This window comes from Spea bombifrons, chromosome 2 (genome assembly GCF_027358695.1).
Source record: "Spea bombifrons isolate aSpeBom1 chromosome 2, aSpeBom1.2.pri, whole genome shotgun sequence".
NCBI classification, from domain to species: Eukaryota; Metazoa; Chordata; class Amphibia; order Anura; family Pelobatidae; genus Spea; species Spea bombifrons.
In genome coordinates, this window is record NC_071088.1 from 113,035,572 (window position 1) to 113,056,971 (window position 21,400).

The window sequence follows — 21,400 nt, forward strand, 5'->3', positions numbered from 1 at the left end:
GTGATGCTAGATTTAAATCATACTTGCTATATGTTATACATTCAGTTCCAACACTGCTGACACTTACAGAATAGCCACGGTAAAAAGCAGCAATGATGATCTGGCTCTTGCGTATTTTTTTGTACTGCTCACGACACCTCCATCCCCGATATGTCTTTTGTAGCAAGGTAGCCAGCTCACCCAGCCTCATCCTGCGTCTCTCCTCCAAGTCAAAGAGCTGAACAAAAATAAAACATTAAAAACAAGATTAAAGAGATTTTAAGTGACCTAGATAAATTAGTGGCCTTAATCTTGGACAGAACTCGATGTCCCACTAGCAGGCCCGGACTGGCCATCGGGCACACCGGGCATTTGCCCGGTGGGCCGGGCCACGGCAGGGCCGCATTAAATTAGGGGCTGATGGAGCTGCAGCTCCAGGCCCCTACCCTACCTACGGCCGCATTAACGCATAAGGGGCACCTGCCCCTTAAGCCCGCCGCAACTGCGACCGGGTCCGCCACTCTAAGGGGCTGGGAAGTCCCCACCAAGGCCGGCCTTACGGGTCTGCGGCCGCACAGGGTTTAAATTAAAACATCGGGGGTTTTTTTAACTTTATTTAACATCCTCCATGTTAAATAAAGTTTTTTTTTAACTTTATTTAACATGGAGGATGTTAAATAAAGTTGAAAAAAAAAAAAACCCCGATGTTTTAATTTAAACCCTGTGCGGCCGCAGACCCCTAAGGGCGCCACACTCCAGCGGGGGGCGGTCCGCACCGGGTGCCGCTCATCAGGGGGTGCCAACTTGCGGCACCCGGCACCCCTCCAGAGACGGACAGTAATGTCCGCCGCTGGAGGAGCAGGCTCGCAAGGGAGCGGTATCGGAGGTCTTTAACAGACCTCCGGTTCCCTTGAGTGATTTTAAGCTGGGTTCAACCCGGCTTAAAATGACTCAAGGGAGCCGGAGGTCTGCTAAAGACCTCCGATACTGCTCCCTTGTGATCCGCGCGGCAACAGCTGCTGTGCGCCGGGGTTTGTTGTCAGATCTCGGCGCACAGCACTGAAGCCGCGCCCACCGCTGTCCGTGCCCTCTGACCCGGAAGAAGACAGAGAAGACAGAAGAACTGAAAGAAGAAAGGAAAGGTAGGAAAGCATTAAGTGAGAGTGGATTGGTATATGTGTGGATTGGTATATATGTGTGTGGATTGGTATATATGTATGTGTGTGGATTAGTATATATGTATGTGTGTGGATTAGTATATATGTGTGGATTGGTATATATGTGTGGATTGGTATATATGTGTGGATTGGTATATATGTGTGGATTGGTATATATGTGGATTGGTATATATGTGTGTGGATTGGTATATATGTGTGTGCAGGGCCGGACTGGGACTGAAAAGCAGCCCTGGAAAAATTTGGAGACCAGCCCCATATAGTTTATCTCACGGTGAAGCTCTTATACCCACACGCACCCCTTATACACACCCGAGTCACACTATGTGCCATTCTTTTTATCTCATTATTTGTATTAAAATACCAGAAAGCAAAAGTGTTAAAAGGCCCTAATAAATGAAATACATTACACATAAAGGGATCAAAACATTTACTACTGCAAACATTTTTAGATGAAAAAGTTCCATTTTATTCAGTGGAACAAAACACTGATCACATTATTTTTCATGATATTCTGGTAAGAGACTTTTATTTCTTTATTAATTCATGTAGACTATTTTTTTCCATATTTAATAAAAGCTATGATTGAGACATGTTTGGTTTTTATTTCCTTTCATTTGACAACCTACCCCCGAGTTATGCAACTCTGCCCCCAGGCTTGCCACTCTGCCCCCCTGATATGCCTTCTAACCCCCTATATGCCACTCTGCCTCCAGAAATGCCTTATACCCCCTATATGCCACTCTGTCCCATGATATGCCTTCTAACCTCCTATATGCCACTCTGCCATATAGGGGGTTAAAAGGCATATCATGGGACAGAGTGACATATAATGGGTATAAGGCATTCCTGGAGGCAGAGTGGCATGAAGGGGGTTAAAAGTCATATCATGGGGCACTCTGCCTCCAGAAAAGCCTTATGCCCCCCTATATGCCACTCTGCCTCCCTGATATGCTTTATACCCTCCTATATGCCACTCTGCCCCATAATATGCCTTTTAATCCCCTATATGCCACTCTGCCTCCAGAAATGCCTTATACCCCCCATATTCCATTCTGCCTCCCTGATATGCCTCAACCCTCCTATATGCCCCTCTGCCCCGTGATATGCCTTTTAACCCCTTTTTGCCACTCCACCTCCAGATATGCCGTTTGACCCCCTATATGTCACTCTGCATCCAGAAATGCCTTATACCCCTATATGCCACTCTGTCCCATGATATGCCTTCTAACCCCCTATATGCCACTCTGCCATATAGGGGGTTAAAAGGCATATCATGGGACAGAGTGGCATATAGGGGGGTATAAGGCATTTCTGGAGGCAGAGTGGCATAAAGGGGGTTAAAAGGCATATCATGGGACAGAGTGGCATATAGGGGGTATAAGGCATTTCTGGAGGCAGAGTGGCATAAAGGGGGTTAAAAGGCATATCATGGGGCACTCTGCCTACAGAAAAGCCTTATGCCCCCTATATGCCACTCTGTCTCCCCAATATGCTTTATACCCTCCTATATGCCCCTCTGCCCCATGACATCCCTTTTAACTCCCTTTATGCCACTCTGCCTCCAGATATGCCGTTGAGCCCGTATATGTCAATCTGCATTCAGAAATGCCTTATACCCCTATATGCCACTCTGGCATATAAGGGGTTAAAAGGCATATCATGGGACAGAGTGGCATATAGGGGGGTATAAGGCATTTCTGGAGGCAGAGTGGCATAAAGGGGGTTAAAAGGCATATCATGGGGCACTCTGCCTCCAGAAAAGCCTTATACCCCCCTATATGCCACTCTGCCTCCCTGATATGCCTCAACCCTCCTATATGCCACTCTGTCCCATGATATGCCTTCTAACCCCCTATATGCCACTCTGCCATATAGGAGGTTAAAAGGCATATCATGGGACATTTTTGTTTACTTTATATGGCAAGCCTATCCAGCTTGCCATATTAAATAAAAAAAATAATATATGCCACTCTGTCCCATGATATGCCTTCTAACCCCCTATATGCCACTCTGCCATATAGGGGGTTAAAAGGCATATCATGGGACAGAGTGGCATATAGGGGGTATAAGGCATTTCTGGAGGCAGAGTGGCATGAAGGGGGTTAAAAGGCATATCATGGGGCACTATGCCTCCAGAAAAGCCTTATGCCCCCTATATGCCACTCTGCCTCCCTGATATGCTTTATACCCTCCTATATGCTCCTCTGCCCCATGATATACCTTTTAACCCCCTTTATGCCACTCTGCCTCCAGATATGCCTTTTGACCCCCTATATGTCACTCTGCATCCAGAAATGCCTTATACCCCTATATGCAACTCTGGCATATAGGGGGTTAAAAGGCATATCATGGGACAGAGTGGCATATAGGGGGGTATAAGGCATAGGCATTTCTGGAGGCAGAATGGCATATAGGGGGACACACTTACATACACACACATGACGATTTTTTTTGTTTTTAACAAATACAAAAAACATTATACAGTTTGCAATTCTAGCCTACCACATACCTGATGAAAAGGTGTCAACAGGAATAGGCAGAAGCAAGAACCCTCAGCAAAACTGCAGAACGAACTAACCATCTTACATTAGTAAAGGGCAAGGAAGTAGTGTAGGCCCAAAGTTTGAATAGAGGAATTCACCAGGAATCAGGGCAGTCTGAGATGGAGGTCCCCTTAAAGGATGATGTAATTTGTACGTGCCTATGTGCATGGCGCATTGCACATTTAGTGACCACGTTATGTGAGGATGGCCTGGAATCGGGCCTACTTGTGCTATGTGGAATGTAGAAGATGAAGAAGTAGAGCTTTGCGGTTGAGCACTGCAATGAAGGTGAGTCCTGCCATGTGGATTATGATAATTTAAGATATTTGATTACTTGCCTGTCTTGGTATAGTCCACCAGTACCAGTGTGATCAACTACAAACAATGTTGCCCTCAACTTAATAAACAAACACTTATAAAATCTGGTAAATGTGTCTGATACATTTTTATTTGAATGCTAAGCTCTTCCATAGCAGAAACTTCAGGTCTGTAAACATCAATAGGCAAAGTAGACTTAAGGGAATAAGGTTATTAAATTATATTTTGATTTTTCTTATAAGGAAAACTTGTTCCAGATCGCACATAATACATTATTTTACTCACCTTCTACTTCTCTTGAACAGCCGCACACTGTTCTCTTCTCTATCCTGACAGGATGACTGACCTGACATCCGGTGCTGCAGCAGTCTGAGTGCGAGGGGGCGGAGCTTCCACCTCACGCTGCTCCCATTACTATGCAGCCATCAGACTGCTGGGAATGTAATCTAAACGGCCGATGCGTGCTGATGCCGCCGGCCGGAGCTACTTTAACACTTTTTTTATTTATATGGTAAGCTGGATCGGCTTGCCATATAAAGTAAAAAAAAAGTATTAAAGCAGAGGCGGCCGACGGCATCAGCACGCACCGGCCATTTAGATTACATTCCCAGCAATCTGATTTGATTTGATGGGAGCAGCGTGAGGGGTGAAAGGTCAGTGCGAGGGGGCGGAGCTTTCACCCCTCACACTGCTCCCATCACTAGACGGCCATCGCACACGGCTGCTGGGTGCTGATGCCGGCCGGCCGCATCAGCACCCAGCGGCCGCTTTGATTAGATTTCGGGCAGCCTGGGGGGCAATTGCCCCCCTGCCCAGCCCGCCCCTGGCACCGAGGGAGGCGTTCAATGCCATTTGCAGCCGCTCAGCGGCTGTCTTCATGGTAAGTCTGCCGGTCGCCCAGCCCACGGACCTTCCGGCCCACCGGGAAATTTCCCGGTATCCCGGTGGGCCAGTCCGGCCCTGTGTGTGTGGATTGATATACGTGTGGATTGGTATACGTGTGGATTGGTATACGTGTGGATTGGTAAGTGTGTGAGAGTGATGGGTGTTATGCTGTACCATTTCCAATGTCTTTTTCATGATCTAATTATGCTATAAAAGTACATCATAACTCCCATCACTCTATACTGTTCCATACAGTGGCAGAGCTGGGAGGCAGAGGCCTTGCACCCCCACCGCAGGACTCCTGAAAGGTAAGTGAACTTCAAAGAGGGAGAGGGTAGATAGGAGGGGGTAGTTGCGGCGGGCTTAAGGGGCTCTGCGTTAATGCGGCCATATAGGACCAGTCAGTCCGGTCCTGACTGGGCCTATTTTAAGGTGGGGGCCTGGAGCTGCAGCTCCATCAGCCCCTAAGTCAATCCTGCCCTGCCACAGGCGCGGTCGCAGTTGCTTCTTGCTCCGGCAACAAGGTAAGTAGGGTGAGGGAGGGGGGTGCAGTGAGAAGGGGCAGAGGGGGGTTAGATAGTGAGAAAGGGGGAGAGGGGATAGATAGAGGCGGTACATATTGAGAAGTGGGGAAGGGGGTTACATAGTGAAAAGGGGGAACATAGTGAGAAGGGGCTAATAAGATGAAGAGAGGGGGTAGTGTGAATGTGTATGAGAATGAATGAATATGTGGATGAATTGTGTGAATGCGTATGACAATTAATGAATTCATGTGAGGATGAATTGCTTGAATGATTTGTGAGACTGCATTAATGAATGTGTTAATGATTTGTGTGAATGATTAAATGCAAAGATGGTACATGAAGGGTGGGCTTTAACAATAAATAAATAAATAAGGGCTGCTCAGGCTTAAATGCCCGGGCCTATTTTTTGTCCCAGTCCGGGCCTGCCCACTAGTATGCAACCAGTTAATCTTAAATGGGCCGCCAACACCATAGACTATCTGGGTATTACAATTCAAAAGAAATCCCCACAGTCTGTACAGAATAAATACCACCCTCCCTGATTCAGAGAGTTCTTGTGGGGCTGAATACATAGATGAACCTTCACTTAACGTTCACGGGCTGGACCGCTCTTCTTAAGATGGTGAGCTTCCCTACAATTTTATTGCCAGTAATACTCACCTCTAAACATAACCAGTTGATTAAAGAGGAGTTTGGCCAGGTAAAAAAACAAGAATAGGGCTTTATAAGCTTCAACAAGTGCAGTAACTTCTTGGGACGAATTTGCCTAATATTAAGGGGTACAATCTGGCAGGAAGGACATGCCATAAGTTTACTGATGTGCTTCTTGAGTCCGAGTTTAGTCCCCAGGTGTCACTTAACTGTCTTCTGCAAATTGCAGAAGACAACCTTTATTTGTGAGTGAACCTTTATTATACAAGCCAGAGGGGTGAGGCAGCCTTCCCGTTTGAGGTATGGGCAAAAAAAGGCATTTACTCTCACACAATGCAAAGGGAAATAGCCAGACAATCCCATAAATTGGTATGCATACCTGAAGCTAGCCCTTTACCTTAGAGAAGTGACCAAAAACTTTTAGCCCCTAGACTGGAATGAATGACTTTTGAGAAAATGGCTCAACAGGCTCAATCAGTGTCTTATACCCACTGATTAGAAGAAAATACACAACACAGTCTATTCAGGACTTTCATCAAGCATCGATGGGACTGGTAACTAGTAGTTCTTGTCCCAAATGCAACACGATGGAGGCGGATCTGTGGCACTGCTTCTGGAAGTGCCTGGTAATCAGGGTGCTCCAGGCCAAGGTCAAGGATTACAATGAATCTTCTGGCATCTTCCAGACTGTTGCTTTCAACATTAAATCCAATTGGGCAGGATTTTTGGGGAAGTCATAGGTGGTGTTAGCAGTAGCACAGAAAACAAAACTGCACTGTTGGTTAGAAAAAATCTTCTCCGTTGAAACAAACTTTGTTACATTTTCAGACTTGACTGGTAGGAATCTTACAAATTAACCCACATAAAAAAGTTATTTCAGACTTGGGGCAGGTCCCATGTCTTGGTACTGCTCCCAAGCCCTTCTGGGTGAAGTGTGAATCGACTGGTGAAAAGGTGATGGAGTTGATGGGCATATTGATGTAGATGCTGTCATCACATGGAGATAAAGGTGTGATAAACAAACTGTAACAGATGGAGACCTAAACAAGACAGCTCCCACCTTGCTTTGGATTCCAAAATGCAAACCCCCTTTGGACTTTAGGTTGCAGCTTTTTTTGCACAAGCTTCTAGTTGCCCAGCGTCTCATTTATTGAGTCATATGTTGTTTTTTCTTTTTTTATCTACACATGGGAACCTGGCAAGTCTAAAATTCATTTTGTTTTATATGTTTTATCTTTGGTTATTATGTATAATTAATAATGTCTTACAGATTGTAAGAAGGCTGCAGTGAGGTAAGAAGGCTGCACATAAGGCTGGATGTGGTCTCTGTCATTGTTGATAACCCAAACTGTTGATTTTGATTCATTGCAGTTGACCATCAAGCGCTTGCATTTAACAACTGCAAACTCTGGTTTGGGATTATATTATAACATAATTGTTTTTTCTCATGTACCATTCTACTTGACTTATGTTTGAGACTCATTAAAGTGACAGATCAGGAGTACAGAAAGACCATTATTAAGAAGATACAAATACAGTGTTGGGAGACTAGTGCAGTCCAAGAGAGCACATGGGAGACTCCCTATTTTAGAGAAACCAGCTGCAGATTTAAATTCTGTTAAAGTACAAAAATATAATTCCCCCATTTTAGTTCTTTCTTTACTGCATGGGTCAGCTGCTGAGCTCTGAACCAAGACCAATAACAGTTAACAGTTACTTACTGTGCGTGGAGTCCTAATGAATATTTTGGTGCGTCCATATGCTATTTCTTCACCCGGATAACCAATTTCTGACAGGAAGACTTCTACTCCAGCCCTGACATAAAACACACATATAATCAGGTCCATTTAAGGTATATCCCAATAGTGACTATCACTGTCCAAAAGCCATGTCATTGACACTGGTGCCCTCATACAGAATCACTGCCTACCCCCGATGTTCACCATCAACATTTTATAAATTCACTTTATGCTGTGTAGATATACACATCATTGTGACCTCTAGGGTTGTAGGACCCAGCAAATATTATGAGCAGGGGCGTAGGAACCGGGGGGGACAGATCCCCCCCAGGAAATCATGCGGGGGGGACCGATAATAGAGAAATCCCCCCCAGGGCTGTGTGAGGTAAGTGCCCTCGGTGCACAGCTGCCCGATCAGCAGCTGCAGCGTGCAGGACTGGTTGGGGAGATCACGGATTTCCCTAACCAGTCCAACATTAAGGGCACACTTACCGGTGTGATCTCTGTCACTGAGCGCCGGGCGATGGGATATGACGTTTATATCCCAGCCCCGGCGCTCAGCATAAATAGCTGTGCGCAGCCGCACTGCACTGAGAGTGAGCGGCAAACCAGGAGAGGATGAAGAGAAAGCAGAAAGGAAGAAGAGAAAGGTAAGAGATGTGAACGAGGGGGGGGTCTGATGTGCAAAACGAGGGGGGGGTCTGATGTGCAAAACGAGGGGGGGGGGGTCTGATGTGCAAAACGAGGGGGGGGGGGTCTGATGTGCAAAACGAGGGGGGGGGTCTGATGTGCAAAACGAGGGGGGGGGTCTGATGTGCAAAACGAGGGGGGGTCTGATGTGCAAAACGAGGGGGGGGGTCTGATGTGCAAAACGAGGGGGGGTCTGATGTGCAAAACGAGGGGGGGGGTCTGATGTGCAAAACGAGGGGGGGGGTCTGATGTGCAAAACGAGGGGGGGTCTGATGTGCAAAACGAGGGGCAGTGTATATGTGTACGTGTGTATGGGCAGTGTACGTGTGTATGGGCAGTGTATATGTGTATGTGTGTATGGGCAGTGTATATGTGTACGTGTGTATGGGCAGTGTATATGTGTACGTGTGTATGGGCAGTGTATATGTGTACGTGTGTATGGGCAGTGTATATGTGTACGTGTGTATGGGCAGTGTATATGTGTACGTGTGTATGGGCAGTGTATATGTGTACGTGTGTATGGGCAGTGTATATGTGTACGTGTGTATGGGCAGTGTATATGTGTACGTGTGTATGGGCAGTGTATATGTGTACGTGTGTATGGGCAGTGTATATATGTACGTGTGTATGGGCAGTGTATATATGTACGTGTGTATGGGCAGTGTACGTGTGTATGGGAAGTGTATATGTGTACGTGTGTATGGGCAGTGTATATGTGTACGTGTGTATGGGCAGTGTATATGTGTACGTGTGTATGGGCAGTGTATATCTGTACATGTGTATGGGCAGTGTATATATGTACGTGTGTATGGGCAGTGTATATGTGTACGTGTATATGGGCAGTGTGTATGGGCAGTGTATATGTGTACGCGTGTATGGGCAGTGTATATGTGTACGCGTGTATGGGCAGTGTATATGTGTACGCCTGTATGGGCAGTGTATATGTGTACGCGTGTATGGGCAGTGTATATGTGTACGTGTGTATGGGCAGTGTATATGTGTACGTGTGTATGGGCAGTGTATATGTGTACGTGTGTATGGGCAGTGTGTATGTGTACGTGTGTATGGGCAGTGTATATATGTACGTGTGTATGGGCAGTGTATATCTGTACGTGTGTATGGGCAGTGCATATGTTTACGTGTGTATGGGCAGTGTACGTGTGTATGGGCAGTGTATATGTGTACGTGTGTATGGGCAGTGTATATGTGTACGTGTGTATGGGCAGTGTATATGTGTACGTCTGTATGGGCAGTGTGTATGGGTACGTCTGTATGGGCAGTGTGTATGTGTGTATGGGCAGTGTATATGTGTATGTGTGTATGGGCAGTGTATATGTGTGTATATTAGGAGGGTATTTGTCTTATAGTGTATACGTCTGTGTAAGTATGTTCAAGGGCAGTGTATATTTATGGGGAGGCATGTGTGTGTGAGCAGTTTATGTATGTTTGGGCAGGCGTGTATAAGGGTAGTGCATATGTGTGAGTACTGGCAAGTGTGTATGTGCAGGAAACTGCAGCGTATATATGTGTTTTTGTGGGCAGGCATGCATAAGAGCAGTGCATATGTGTGTGTATGAGCAGTCATGTCGTACTTAAAGGGAAGACAATGATTCCCTGTAACACATGTTTAACTCAGGGGCGCCTAGGGTTAAATCCAGGCCTATTTCTGGTTAAAATGGGTGTGTGTCACTGTATATAGCATTTGGACACAAGAGAATATTGCGGGGTGCTACTTGGTCTAGGGCATCACTAATACAAAGCGCCACTCGTTAAATCTAGGGGTAGGCAGAGTAAGTGAATGATGTGTTTGAATGCGTGTCTGGGTGTGATAGCGTATGTTTGTGGGTATGTTATTGTGCACATCTGTTTTTGTGGGTATGTTAGTCTGTTTTCCGGTGTGTTATGGTGGGCATGTGTCTAGGTATATCAGGGTGGGAATCTTTTTGGGTGTATTATTGTGTGTGTGTGTGTGTGTGTGTATGTTAGTGTGTGCATGTGTGTGTATGTTATTCAAGTGTTTAAGTGTATGTATATGTTCCTGTGTGCATGACGTGTTAGGAGTCTTAGATGGTTCCTTCATTACATCATAGTAGTCTCTGTGGCTGTGTCCAGTGCGGTCCATCTGTGGTTGTAAGATTTTTCTGTTTCTGTGGGAATTTTCTCCCATTCATCCAGTAGAACGTTTTATGAGCTGAAGGTGATAAACCAAGACATTTTGGACAACACTATGCTTCTAACTTTGTGGGAACAGTTTTGTGGAAGGTCTGTGCCCCAGCGTACAAAACAAGGTCCATAAAGGCATGGTTGCAAAAATTCCCCACAGAAACTCTCCAAAATCTTGTGGAAATCGTTCCCAGAAGAGTGTAAGCCGTTATAGCTGCAAAGGGGGACCAACTACCTATTAATGTCTATGTATTTATAATGCAATGTCATAAAAATCAGGTATACCCTACCAGTAAAAATGCTATCCCCCCCAGATTTTTAGGGGTTCCTACGCCCATGATTATGAGCTAATAAAAAGAGGGACATCAGAGAAGGAAAGAGAGGAAAGGAATCATTTGGATTTATTTTCTAGCATTTGATTCTGGAAAATTATATGGGGCAATTCTTGAAACAAAGATAACAATGCTATTTCAATAAAATTGTATCAAACAAAAATTACCTTGGCTCTCCGTTCCACTGTGGCCATGTCTGCTTGCTCAACATCTTGTAGCGCTCAAGGAAAGATTTGTACTCCTGTCTGTAGGCATATCCAGCCCGTCGTACCCTTACGTTTTCCAAAAGGCCCAGGTAACGTACTTGTACTTTCACTAGTGTGTCATCAAATAGGGATGGCTTCTTCGTACTGTTGGGTTTTAGACACCTGTATCCATAGAAAACAAGGGAAAGGTAGTGTTTTATTTCCATACAGTTAAAAATGTAAAAAAAAATCTGTTTTCTTGTTTTCCGAGAACAGTGAGCCAAACTATGTTTTTTTCACCACAAATATGTGAAAATGGGGAAAAGAAAAAATGCCGGTGCGCTAAGCTAGTCTCAGGCTCAAATAATACAAATGTATAAAGAAACATTTTTTCTTTTCCCTGTTTGCACATATTTGAGGTTGTTGGCTCCTCATCAGTCTGGTTGCAGCTTGCTGTCCATGGGTCAATTGGGAGGAGGTTTAATTGCACCTCCCCCAACACATTAATAAGGTTTTGGTAGCAGTATAAACTGCTTTGTGTGCCCACTATGTGGGAGGCGAGAGTAGGTTCTCACCCTATTGAGAGTGTGCCTTGACGTGGCGGGTGAGCTTAATTATGCTTTGGCCAATTCATATAACCAAAACCTCTCATTTATATTATGTTTATATATTTGTTGCCAACTTTATTAGGGTGAGAAGCGCAGACAGTATTTTGTTTTTTGAGTGCTTTAAAAATAGTCAACTAAATCTTATCTCAGTTAAAGCAAACCGTGCATCCACAATAATACTCTTTATGTTTCTGATGGTTTATGATTAGCATAACATAGAAGGCATCTGTCAGTCTACAAGTCAGTCGGAGTCTCATGGAGATTGTTAAAAAAACACACACACACGTGTATAACCCAAAAATGTACATATCCACCTATCACATAACATATCACCTAATGTAGTTGGGATTTTTGGCATAGAGGTTCTTCATAAGAGTTGAGACAGAAGCTTTGAACTGGAACCCAACAGTGGCCGGACGTTTAAGAGAAGCATTCTTTGGATCTCCTTCTGGAAAAAGTGACTTGAGCAATCCATGCTTTGCTTTCCACATAGCTTGAGAGAGATCTCTGTAGAGAAGGTCATTGTTCTTGTCCAAAAAGCCATCTGTTTTGTAAGTGACCTGTGCAAAAAACCCAAATATTATATATATAGCAAAGCACTTTTTAAATTATAAAAATAAATTAGGCAATCAGATGAAGAAGGAAAATAGTGAGACTGGAATAGCTTTTTGTGATTCATACACTGACTTCAGCCCATTTGGAAATAAGTTTATAGTGGCAAGAACGAGTTATACTGAAGATTAACTCCTGAAAAATTACACATTTAGCAATTTTATGGACGAAACAATTTAATTTACTTGTTTCCTATCCAGCAAGCTCGCTTCATTTAGGCCAGCAGTGGGACTTTAACAGTTGTCTGTTAAGTGCAATCACTTTTATACAGTAAAATATTGTGTCATATTATAAGTACAAAGCAAGGGATAACCTTGTAAATGAACCAGGATAAAATAAATATGTATAATACTCCAGAATAAAAAAATGAGTTAATTAAGTGAATTAATTGATTGGTTCTAAACTAGACAGATTGATTATCAAATAATAAAAAATAATTAGATTATTAAATATTTTAAACAATATCTATTGTGTATAACATGTGATAATCTTGTGGCAACCAGTAATTTACAATCTGAAAAACTGAACTTTACTCATTTACTGGGGATATAAAGACTACTGTTATCCAGGGGCTGCAAAATAAGTTGTTTTTTTTTAGTTGCTTTCTTTCTGGATTTTTCAAGCAGTCATATTTCACTAGTATGAAGCCCATGGAGCAGCGCAGCTTAGGCGGAGTGGGCCTTGACAGAGCTAGGTGGTGTGCAAAAAGGAAGGATTTAATTTAATTGGCTTAGAGTTGTTATGGGTGGGGTTATTAATAGGGTATATAAGTGGCAACCATTTTGTAAACTGTCACTTAACTGCTTATCCAAATCCTGGTTGTCCCACCCTCCCTCCCTTTAAGGTGGGTTGTGGGGGGTGACTACCCCGTTTTGTCACAGCGGCGGGGTTAGTTGGGGATTATTGCCTAATACGGTGTTTTGTTATGTTTTTGGTTAATAATTTGACTTGGTTCAAGTTATTGGTGTAGGTTTCGAGCTGGCCTGTGGCTCAGAACCTGGGGTGGTGTAGGGGTGTCTCGGTATGCCCCTGCATTGGTGTGTGGTTAAATTGGTGGTGTGGGGGTGTCTCGGTATGCCCCTGCAGTGGTAATTTGGTTAAATCGGTGGTGTAGGGGTGTCTCGGTATGCCCCTACATAGTTATAATTTGGTTAAACGGTCTGGTAGGGGTGTCTCGGTACATCCCTATTGTGGTCAATATGTTAATATGTTAATGTGGAGGCACCTGGTATGTGTTGGTGCCATTATATGGTTAATTTATTGGTTATGTGAGGTCATTGTCAGTGTTAATAAGATGTAAACTGTTAATAATGTTAACCAGGGTGGCTGGGTTGACAATGTTACATAAACCTCTAGAATCTCGCAGGTGTCTTCTTCAGATTAATACTCGATTGTGTAAATGTTGACACAGTTTCGTACATGATTAACAGCATAAACTTGAATCTCACCTGGCCAGCGTAATGTTCAATGCGGAAGCAGTTATCAGGCAGCGAGGCATCTGTAATACGTTTGTCGTTCTGACTGGCCTTACTCTTGAAATGCTTATGATTCTTCAGCTGTTGTCCAAGCTTGGCAAGGAAGGTGGCATCGGACACATTCCCGGGGCGCAGACACTCCTCATCCAGTATTGACAATATACCACCTGAACTCTGTGAGGCGAGAACACCAAATATACTAATAATAAAGGTGATTACAGATTACAGAAAATAAAAGCTCCAATGATAAATGTAGCATATTGGATACAGTCCAGCCCTTGTTTTATTGATATAACTCATGTGGCACATGCATTATATTCATGTGTCTCTCTATCAAAGATAAGTGTCATGACGTGACAAAACATGACTGTGGCTTCATCAATAGAATATACAAATAATGCTAAACAGTAGAAAATTGAATTCTACTAGAATCCAGTGATCGTTAGTTTAGTTTAGTATTTTTGGTAGATACAAAGTTTAACCACACAAGAACAAATGTTTGGTATCATAGGCTGATTCCACATGAATAGAAAAGTATGTCATCTAGAAAATACCGTATTGGCTCGAATATAGGCCGCACTTTTTTCCCCCACTTTAAGTCTTTAATGCGGCCTATATTCGGGGTCTAGCGCCCGACGCCCGGGACATGCAGTCCCGGGCGCCGGGCAGGCAGCGGTGTTAGGATACAGATCCCCCGCAGCGGTGCAGGGGACCTGCATCCTACTCCCCGATACGCTCAGACAGCCTCCCCTGCCAGCACTTCCCACGGGGGGGGTGCCGGCACGGGAGGTTGTCTAAGCGCATCGTCCGCACGATGCGTTTTACCACCCCCCCCCGGGACTTACCGGAGCAGACTCCCGGGTGTCTTGCGGGGCCGGCGGGGGACATCTACGCAATACGCGTATACAACTTCCGGTGCCGGCACCGGAAGTCGTATTGCGTAGATGTCCCCCGCCGGCCACGCAAGACACCCGGGAGTCTGCTCCGGTAAGTCGGGGGGGGGGCAGAGGAGGACAGTGGTAGCATATCTCGGGGGGGGCAGAGGAGGACAGTGGTAGCATATCTCGGGGGGGGGCAGAGGAGGACAGTGGTAGCATATCTCGGGGGGGCAGAGGAGGACAGTGGTAGCATATCTCGGGGGGGGCAGAGGAGGACAGTGGTAGCATATCTCGGGGGGGGCAGAGGAGGACAGTGGTAGCATATCTCGGGGGGGGCAGAGGAGGACAGTGGTAGCATATCTCGGGGGGGGGCAGAGGAGGACAGTGGTAGCATATCTCGGGGAGGGAGGACAGTGGTAGCATATCTCGGGGAGGGAGGACAGTGGCAGCATATCTCGGGGGGGACAGAGTGGCAGCATGTTTTTTTGGTGCTTTTTTAAAGAAAAAAACTTTTTCTTTAAAAAAGCACCAAACTTTTAGGGTGCGGCCTATATACGGGGGCGGCCTATATCTGAGCCAATACGGTACATGCCCATTTAGCTGGATCGTGTGGGTGATCAAGAAAGTGCAACAAAAAAAGAAAGTCTGCCCACACTCATACTAAAAGTGACAATTTACAGGCCAAACCACATCTGGATGTGCCTGTTTTTTTAATTTAGACAGTGCGGTGTACTTTTCTTGTATTCTGTTCTTCAGTAAGATAGTGAAAAAAGGAAAGCAAAACCTGAGATTCAAGACATACGGTAATCATGTTAATTTGAGATGAAAGATCAGGGCACAGTAGACTATGTATTTTTATTTATTTATTGCTTGATCTTATTTTGAGTTGTAAAGAGAATCAACCACCAAATAATGATTATTATAGAGGGGGTTGTTTTAGATGTTTTATCAAATATAAAAGTGGACATATGTCATTGCAGATAGGTTCTCCCCAAAGCTATTAAAATAATTATGGTCTGTGCAGGATGGCTCACCAAACTGTCACCACAATAAATTCCAGCTGACAAGAAAATAGCTTACAAAGTACCACTGTAAGGGTAAGGGAAGACTCTGGGAACTTTTGGATTAGTGTAACTATACTCTTTGTGGAAAATTAATGAAACTCCTATTGATAGAAGAAAAAATTCATAGCTTAATGACTTATGACTTAGAAGATATGAGGCAGCATGACCACATGGATTTACTGTTAGAAGATCATATCAGACCAATCTTATTGCCTACTTGCAAACCATGAAATAATAGATAATGGTATATGTAGCGGGCAATTAAATGTTGGTTCACATTGGACCTTAGTGAACTTCAGTAGATAAGATGTTGGTTAAATGATAGTGGACACAGTGAATAGAGTACATTCCAAAGAAGGAAAAGTCAAGGGTCAGTAGTAGCATCTGTTCTATTTAATATATTTATCATTGATATTACTAGTGGAATGAGAGGGAAAGCATGCCTGTTGCAGATGTCACACAAATTTGAGTCAAATGACAAAAGATCTAAGGGAACCAGACGAACAGCCTAGGGTTTGGGAAGTGGAAAAGTGTAAAATATATTTAGAAAACAAATATCCAAAGACAAAATACATTCTCAATGGTACTACTATTGACACTTGCATCAGTAAAATCGTACCCGAGACTCAACATTTGGAGAGGTTTAAAGGTGAGCAAACACTGTAGTGGAAATGTCATTAGCATGAAAAAGTAACAATCCTAATGCTACCTTATAGATTTCTGATGAGACATAATCCAGTTTTGGAGATCATGGCTTCAGAAATACATAAATAATTTAAACATAATTCAAAGAAGGGTCACTAAAATAGTACATGATTTTGACTAATGCAAATAGTACATGGTTTTGACTAATGCACCCTACAAGCCAAGACTCATAAACCATAATATATACAACCTAGAAGACAGATAACAGAAGCCATCAAACATGGCAAGTTCCATAACAAATGAAAAAGCCCAGACTGGATGGGACAGTTAGTTCTTTTCAGCTGTCATTATTTATGAATCTATGTATAAATATAATACTTACACATTCTATGAGGTTACAGATTATCTCATTGTCGAAAAACTCAATGCGAGTCCATTCAATACCCTAGAAATGAAGATAGTTTTGATCAGTATAGAAGTGGCTTTTCAGTCCATATTTGCCCACAGCTGCTTAAGCTCTATACCATCATGCCCATCCATAAAACTTGTATTATTTTACATTTTATTCAGAACTTCTCCCAGGGGGAGCATGGGAATGCAAAACTGAAGGGGAACGTAAGCATAATAAAAGTGTTACCTCTCTCGCGTATTCTTCTTGTTCTTCTCTCAATGTCATCTGAATGAATATCTGTTGCAACTTCTCATTACAGTAATTAATGATGAACTGTTCAAAGCTGTTACCCTGCAACACACACATAAACAGTGCATTCACATTTGTACCTCGTACCCATTGGGGTCATCCCACGTTTACTGAGATTTTTGGGTTATTGTGTACAAAGTACATAGTAAATGGTACAGCATCATTCCTTCTCTTTTTCCTCTTTAATTGTTTTCCTACTTTGTTTTTTTAATTTCATGGATCCAATAATATTTCTTTCCAGGCTGGATAAGATTTGTTGGTACACTCAACAAAACTATAATACTGTGTACCTTTCCTCCTATTGTTCTGTATTTATGGATTCTAAATCTTAATAAAAATGAATGATGTCAAGAAAGTAGCATGTACAATGTCAAATAGGCAAGGAACATTTTCAGTATACTGATGTTCAAAATGTGTTTTATATAATTCGGAGAGCAGAAGTTTAGGGAGAGCCCACATCTGCTGCAGAAAAATGCTGTTATGTTGATTTTATGTTGAAATGAATTCTGATGCAAAGGTTCTTTTCACTTTTCACAGTAACCCACTGACCTTGCGTCAGACTCACCTTTACAAGTACCCTTTTTTATATGTGTCTATAATTTAAGTACGTGTAAACTGGAGATGGATGATATCAACGCTTAGCCTACCTCCAAGATCTCAAATCCATAAATATCCAGCACTCCCATCACTTTTTTCCCTTGGAATTCTGACACCTGGAAAAACAAGATCCCACCAAACATGTTACAAGGATTATATACACTAAATACTGTGTTTCTGTATATAAAAGAAGAAGTCAAATGTTATGGCCGGCTGAGCATGACTAATTATGATGAATAAATATATACACCAAAACATAAAATTTAACACGCTGCGAGTTGGCCGTTTTTTCTCAATAATAAATCTAAGTAATGTTCTCCTACAACTAGAGCTGAGCAGTCCCTGTATAATGCATATGAGATGTAAAGTGTGACATTTAAACTTAAGCTTTACGTCATTGATTAAACTATGCATTGTGCAGGGCCAGCTCACTCCTTGTTGCAAGCTAAACGCGCCAGCACTTGTCCTTCCGAATGCATAATAAAGTCCGTGACTTGATACTACAAAGCTCCATCTACAGCTGTATCTTCAGGATGTGGATATGTTCCTGATAGCTTATAATGTTGTGAACACCAGACTGGTCTTGATAAACCCCATAACACAATGAAACCACATAATTACTAACCTTTATGCTTTCATTTATTCTCTGCACTAGCCAGGTGAAAAGACGGTCATATGTGTTTTTGGCCAGAGCATCTCGGGCATAAATCCCCTGTAACACAATAGTTTTGGACGAATATGAGACATCAGCAAATACTCTTACAATATATTTAGAATCACAGTGGCACAGTGGCACAGTGTGGCACAGTGTGGTTATTGCTAGTAACAGACAGTGGGACAGAATATTTACTCTCAGCATAGGGTCTGCCAGCCATGTGTGGTACAGTATACATACTATCAGGGCATGACCTGCCTCATACAGATGGTGGTGTAGTAATATGTAAGCCACAGACTGTGAGATGGAACAGGTTACCATCAGCATAAATTCTGTCAACCATGTACGGTGATACAGTTACTTTATTGTCCCGATTATAAACTCAGGAGCTGCAGCTTCTCCTACAAGTAAGTTATTTATGTATATATTTAGTATAATATATGTATATTAAAGTGCTTACAAAGAAATTTAATATGGATTGTTTGTTGGTGAGGATGCATGGGATGCTGGAGTGCCCCTTTAACGGCAGTTATTTGCTTGCATCATAATTGCTTGGACAACAACGTGAAACACATGAGAAAACTGTTTTGCACTTTAACTTTCATTTTAAAGCAAGTTTTCTCTCTTGATCTATAATTTGCTATTTAATGTCAGTAAAACACGCAGTGTTGAAAATAACACAGCTGTCCCTTTATTTCTGATACTGTATGTGTAGCTCCATATCCCTGGACTTATACGAGTAATATAGTGCATCACACATCGACACTAACTGTATATTCTTCATCACTTTATGTGGCCTCTCGTACCTGAGATACATTTAAAGTGGTCACCACTTTCTCCTGTTTGGCTTCAACAGTGCGAACACTAAATGCATTTTCCAGTGTAGAGGAATCGAGTCCAATCAGAGAACCAATTTCTTTAACAACTGTGAAAGTCCGAGAAAGAGGACATTTAATTTTCTATTGAATTAAAATAAGATCAAAGTGTGGTATCACAGCATGATGAAAGCAGGACATTGCAAAGTATATGACTTTAGGTTAGAAACGCAGACCATATTCATAGAATATCACATGGCATACACAGACTAGCAGAATTGTTATTCTCCATGTTACTTATTCAATCAAGTTAGGCAACAAATATTAGTTTTGATACCATGACCCATCTAATATCTAGACTTTTCCTAAAAATTAAGATTGAACAAAAATCATACTTTCAAGTTAGCTATTCAACTCCCAAAAAGATTATCAGTGTTAAAATAGTGAGCGCATTTCATACACATAGCGCAGTGTACGCTGAATCCACATTCTAACCACTGTACTTGTTAAAAGCTAAAATTGATGTTATCACACATTGCTGCCATAGCTGAAGCTAATTAAAGCCAATGCGTTTGTTAGATCTTTTATTGTGGGCACTTTTATACTTAAAAAATCATCTGGACCAATTAAAAATATATCAACCCCAGAATGAAACATAACATTGATTGTTATAATATGTTTTGTTCTAGAGGGAACATCCTATTAATGTTCACAGGCTTCATACAATGCAAACATATCAGATAAACCATTTTTATATGCATGCAATTGTAACTCAACTTCATTTCCTAATATGAAATGGAATCCCATCTCTATGCTTTGTAAGGATGTACCGTATGGGAAGCCCATATAATGGGTGCTCACCTTGTGTATTTGTGACGTAGCATGAGGCCATCCCGTTGGATTGAAACTGACCCTTCATTTCAATAGTTCCTAGTTTCAGGACCAAAGCAACAATTTCTAGAATAGAAGTCACCTCTTCATCAGAGAATCCAATAATTTTCATGGCATTCTGTAAAAGAAATACATTCTATCACTATTCTTTTTTTATTTTAGTAAGGAAGTGTTTGACATGCAATTAACATGAAACATCATGTTTCCACTCATTTCAATAAGATGTAAAGTAAAGAAATCTATATTTACACAAAGCCTAATAGGGTAGCAAAATAGTGTGAAAGTCAGATAAATAAATCTATGTTTATGCCTTCATTTCTAATACATGAGCAGGCCCTTGTATGCCCCCTGATCATCCATGTCTTATTTTAGCACTGACAGATCAACAAAAAACGGGTCACTATTGTGAGTGCATTGGATGACCTATATTTTCTTGAAGGTACATTGTTGCAATCTACACTATTATTTTGTATCTCTTCTTTTTTCGTTTTATGTGAGCGCCCCCTAGTGGAATGTACTGACATTACTGTTTCAACATTTAGAGAGTGTTGCTGTAGGGACGCAGCCTGAAAACAATTAAGGAGAAGTATCATTACTATTAGTATCACTAACCTTTTTTCTCTTAGCCGAACTGTAAATCTTTACCATTTAAATACACTACAATTGGCGGTGTATAATTAGACACTACAAATACCACATTATTGGTGGTTTTTACTATATTTCACTTTTTGGGTTTTTTTCTGATCTTTCTATACACATATAGATCACCATAATAGGCAGATGGGCTTTCTAGTGTGCCACAAATCAATGGGCAACCAGCCCATATGCCCTGCAGGATCCTCAAGCTTTGTTTCCTATTCCCTGTATGGGAAATAGGTTCTGCGCACCCACCATTCTGCATGCCATGCTGCAGAGACCCACTATGTAGACTTGCGGTGTGGCCCCGGCTACCTGAAGGTAAGACACGGCAGCAGTCATGACACACAAACACAACTGTACCTTTACAATGTTAAAGTTTTCTGCATCCCCCATGCCTTGCAGGCTACTATTGTCCTTGTTCAAGTAACTATAGGCACTGCAGTCTGGCTTAAGCTTCAACTTTCCTGTAAGCAGATAAACAGCGATCCATAATTATATAACACACATATATAACAAATAAAACACCCCTTTTTAAACAAAAGTTAACTTTGTTAAATTTTTTATAAACTTTGTTAAAACTTTGTTAATAAAAAAAGCTTAAATAAAAACATGTATAATACCTAATAATTGTAAA

The 21,400-nt window shown here is 42.3% G+C and overlaps 1 protein-coding gene and 1 long non-coding RNA gene across 3 annotated transcripts in view; one reads left to right on the forward strand and one right to left on the reverse strand.

Annotated features, from left to right (window-relative positions):
- MYO1A (myosin IA) overlaps positions 1-21,400 on the reverse strand; it is a 48,849-nt gene that overhangs the window by 11,570 nt on the left and 15,879 nt on the right. For both annotated transcript variants that reach the window (XM_053455709.1, XM_053455708.1), the window contains exons 9-20: positions 21,127-21,230; positions 20,098-20,245; positions 19,228-19,346; positions 18,392-18,478; positions 17,817-17,882; positions 17,107-17,211; positions 16,852-16,914; positions 13,856-14,056; positions 12,129-12,355; positions 11,170-11,370; positions 7,800-7,893; positions 68-217 (exon numbers count right to left, since the gene is read on the reverse strand). In XM_053455709.1, coding sequence (XP_053311684.1) covers positions 68-217; positions 7,800-7,893; positions 11,170-11,370; positions 12,129-12,355; positions 13,856-14,056; positions 16,852-16,914; positions 17,107-17,211; positions 17,817-17,882; positions 18,392-18,478; positions 19,228-19,346; positions 20,098-20,245; positions 21,127-21,230 — 1,565 coding nt within the window. The remainder of the gene's footprint in view (positions 1-67; positions 218-7,799; positions 7,894-11,169; positions 11,371-12,128; positions 12,356-13,855; positions 14,057-16,851; positions 16,915-17,106; positions 17,212-17,816; positions 17,883-18,391; positions 18,479-19,227; positions 19,347-20,097; positions 20,246-21,126; positions 21,231-21,400) is intronic.
- Positions 967-1,120, forward strand: LOC128473485 (uncharacterized). The gene is made up of 2 exons (XR_008346281.1): positions 967-1,000; positions 1,045-1,120. It is a non-coding gene; the product is annotated as an uncharacterized LOC128473485 (long non-coding RNA).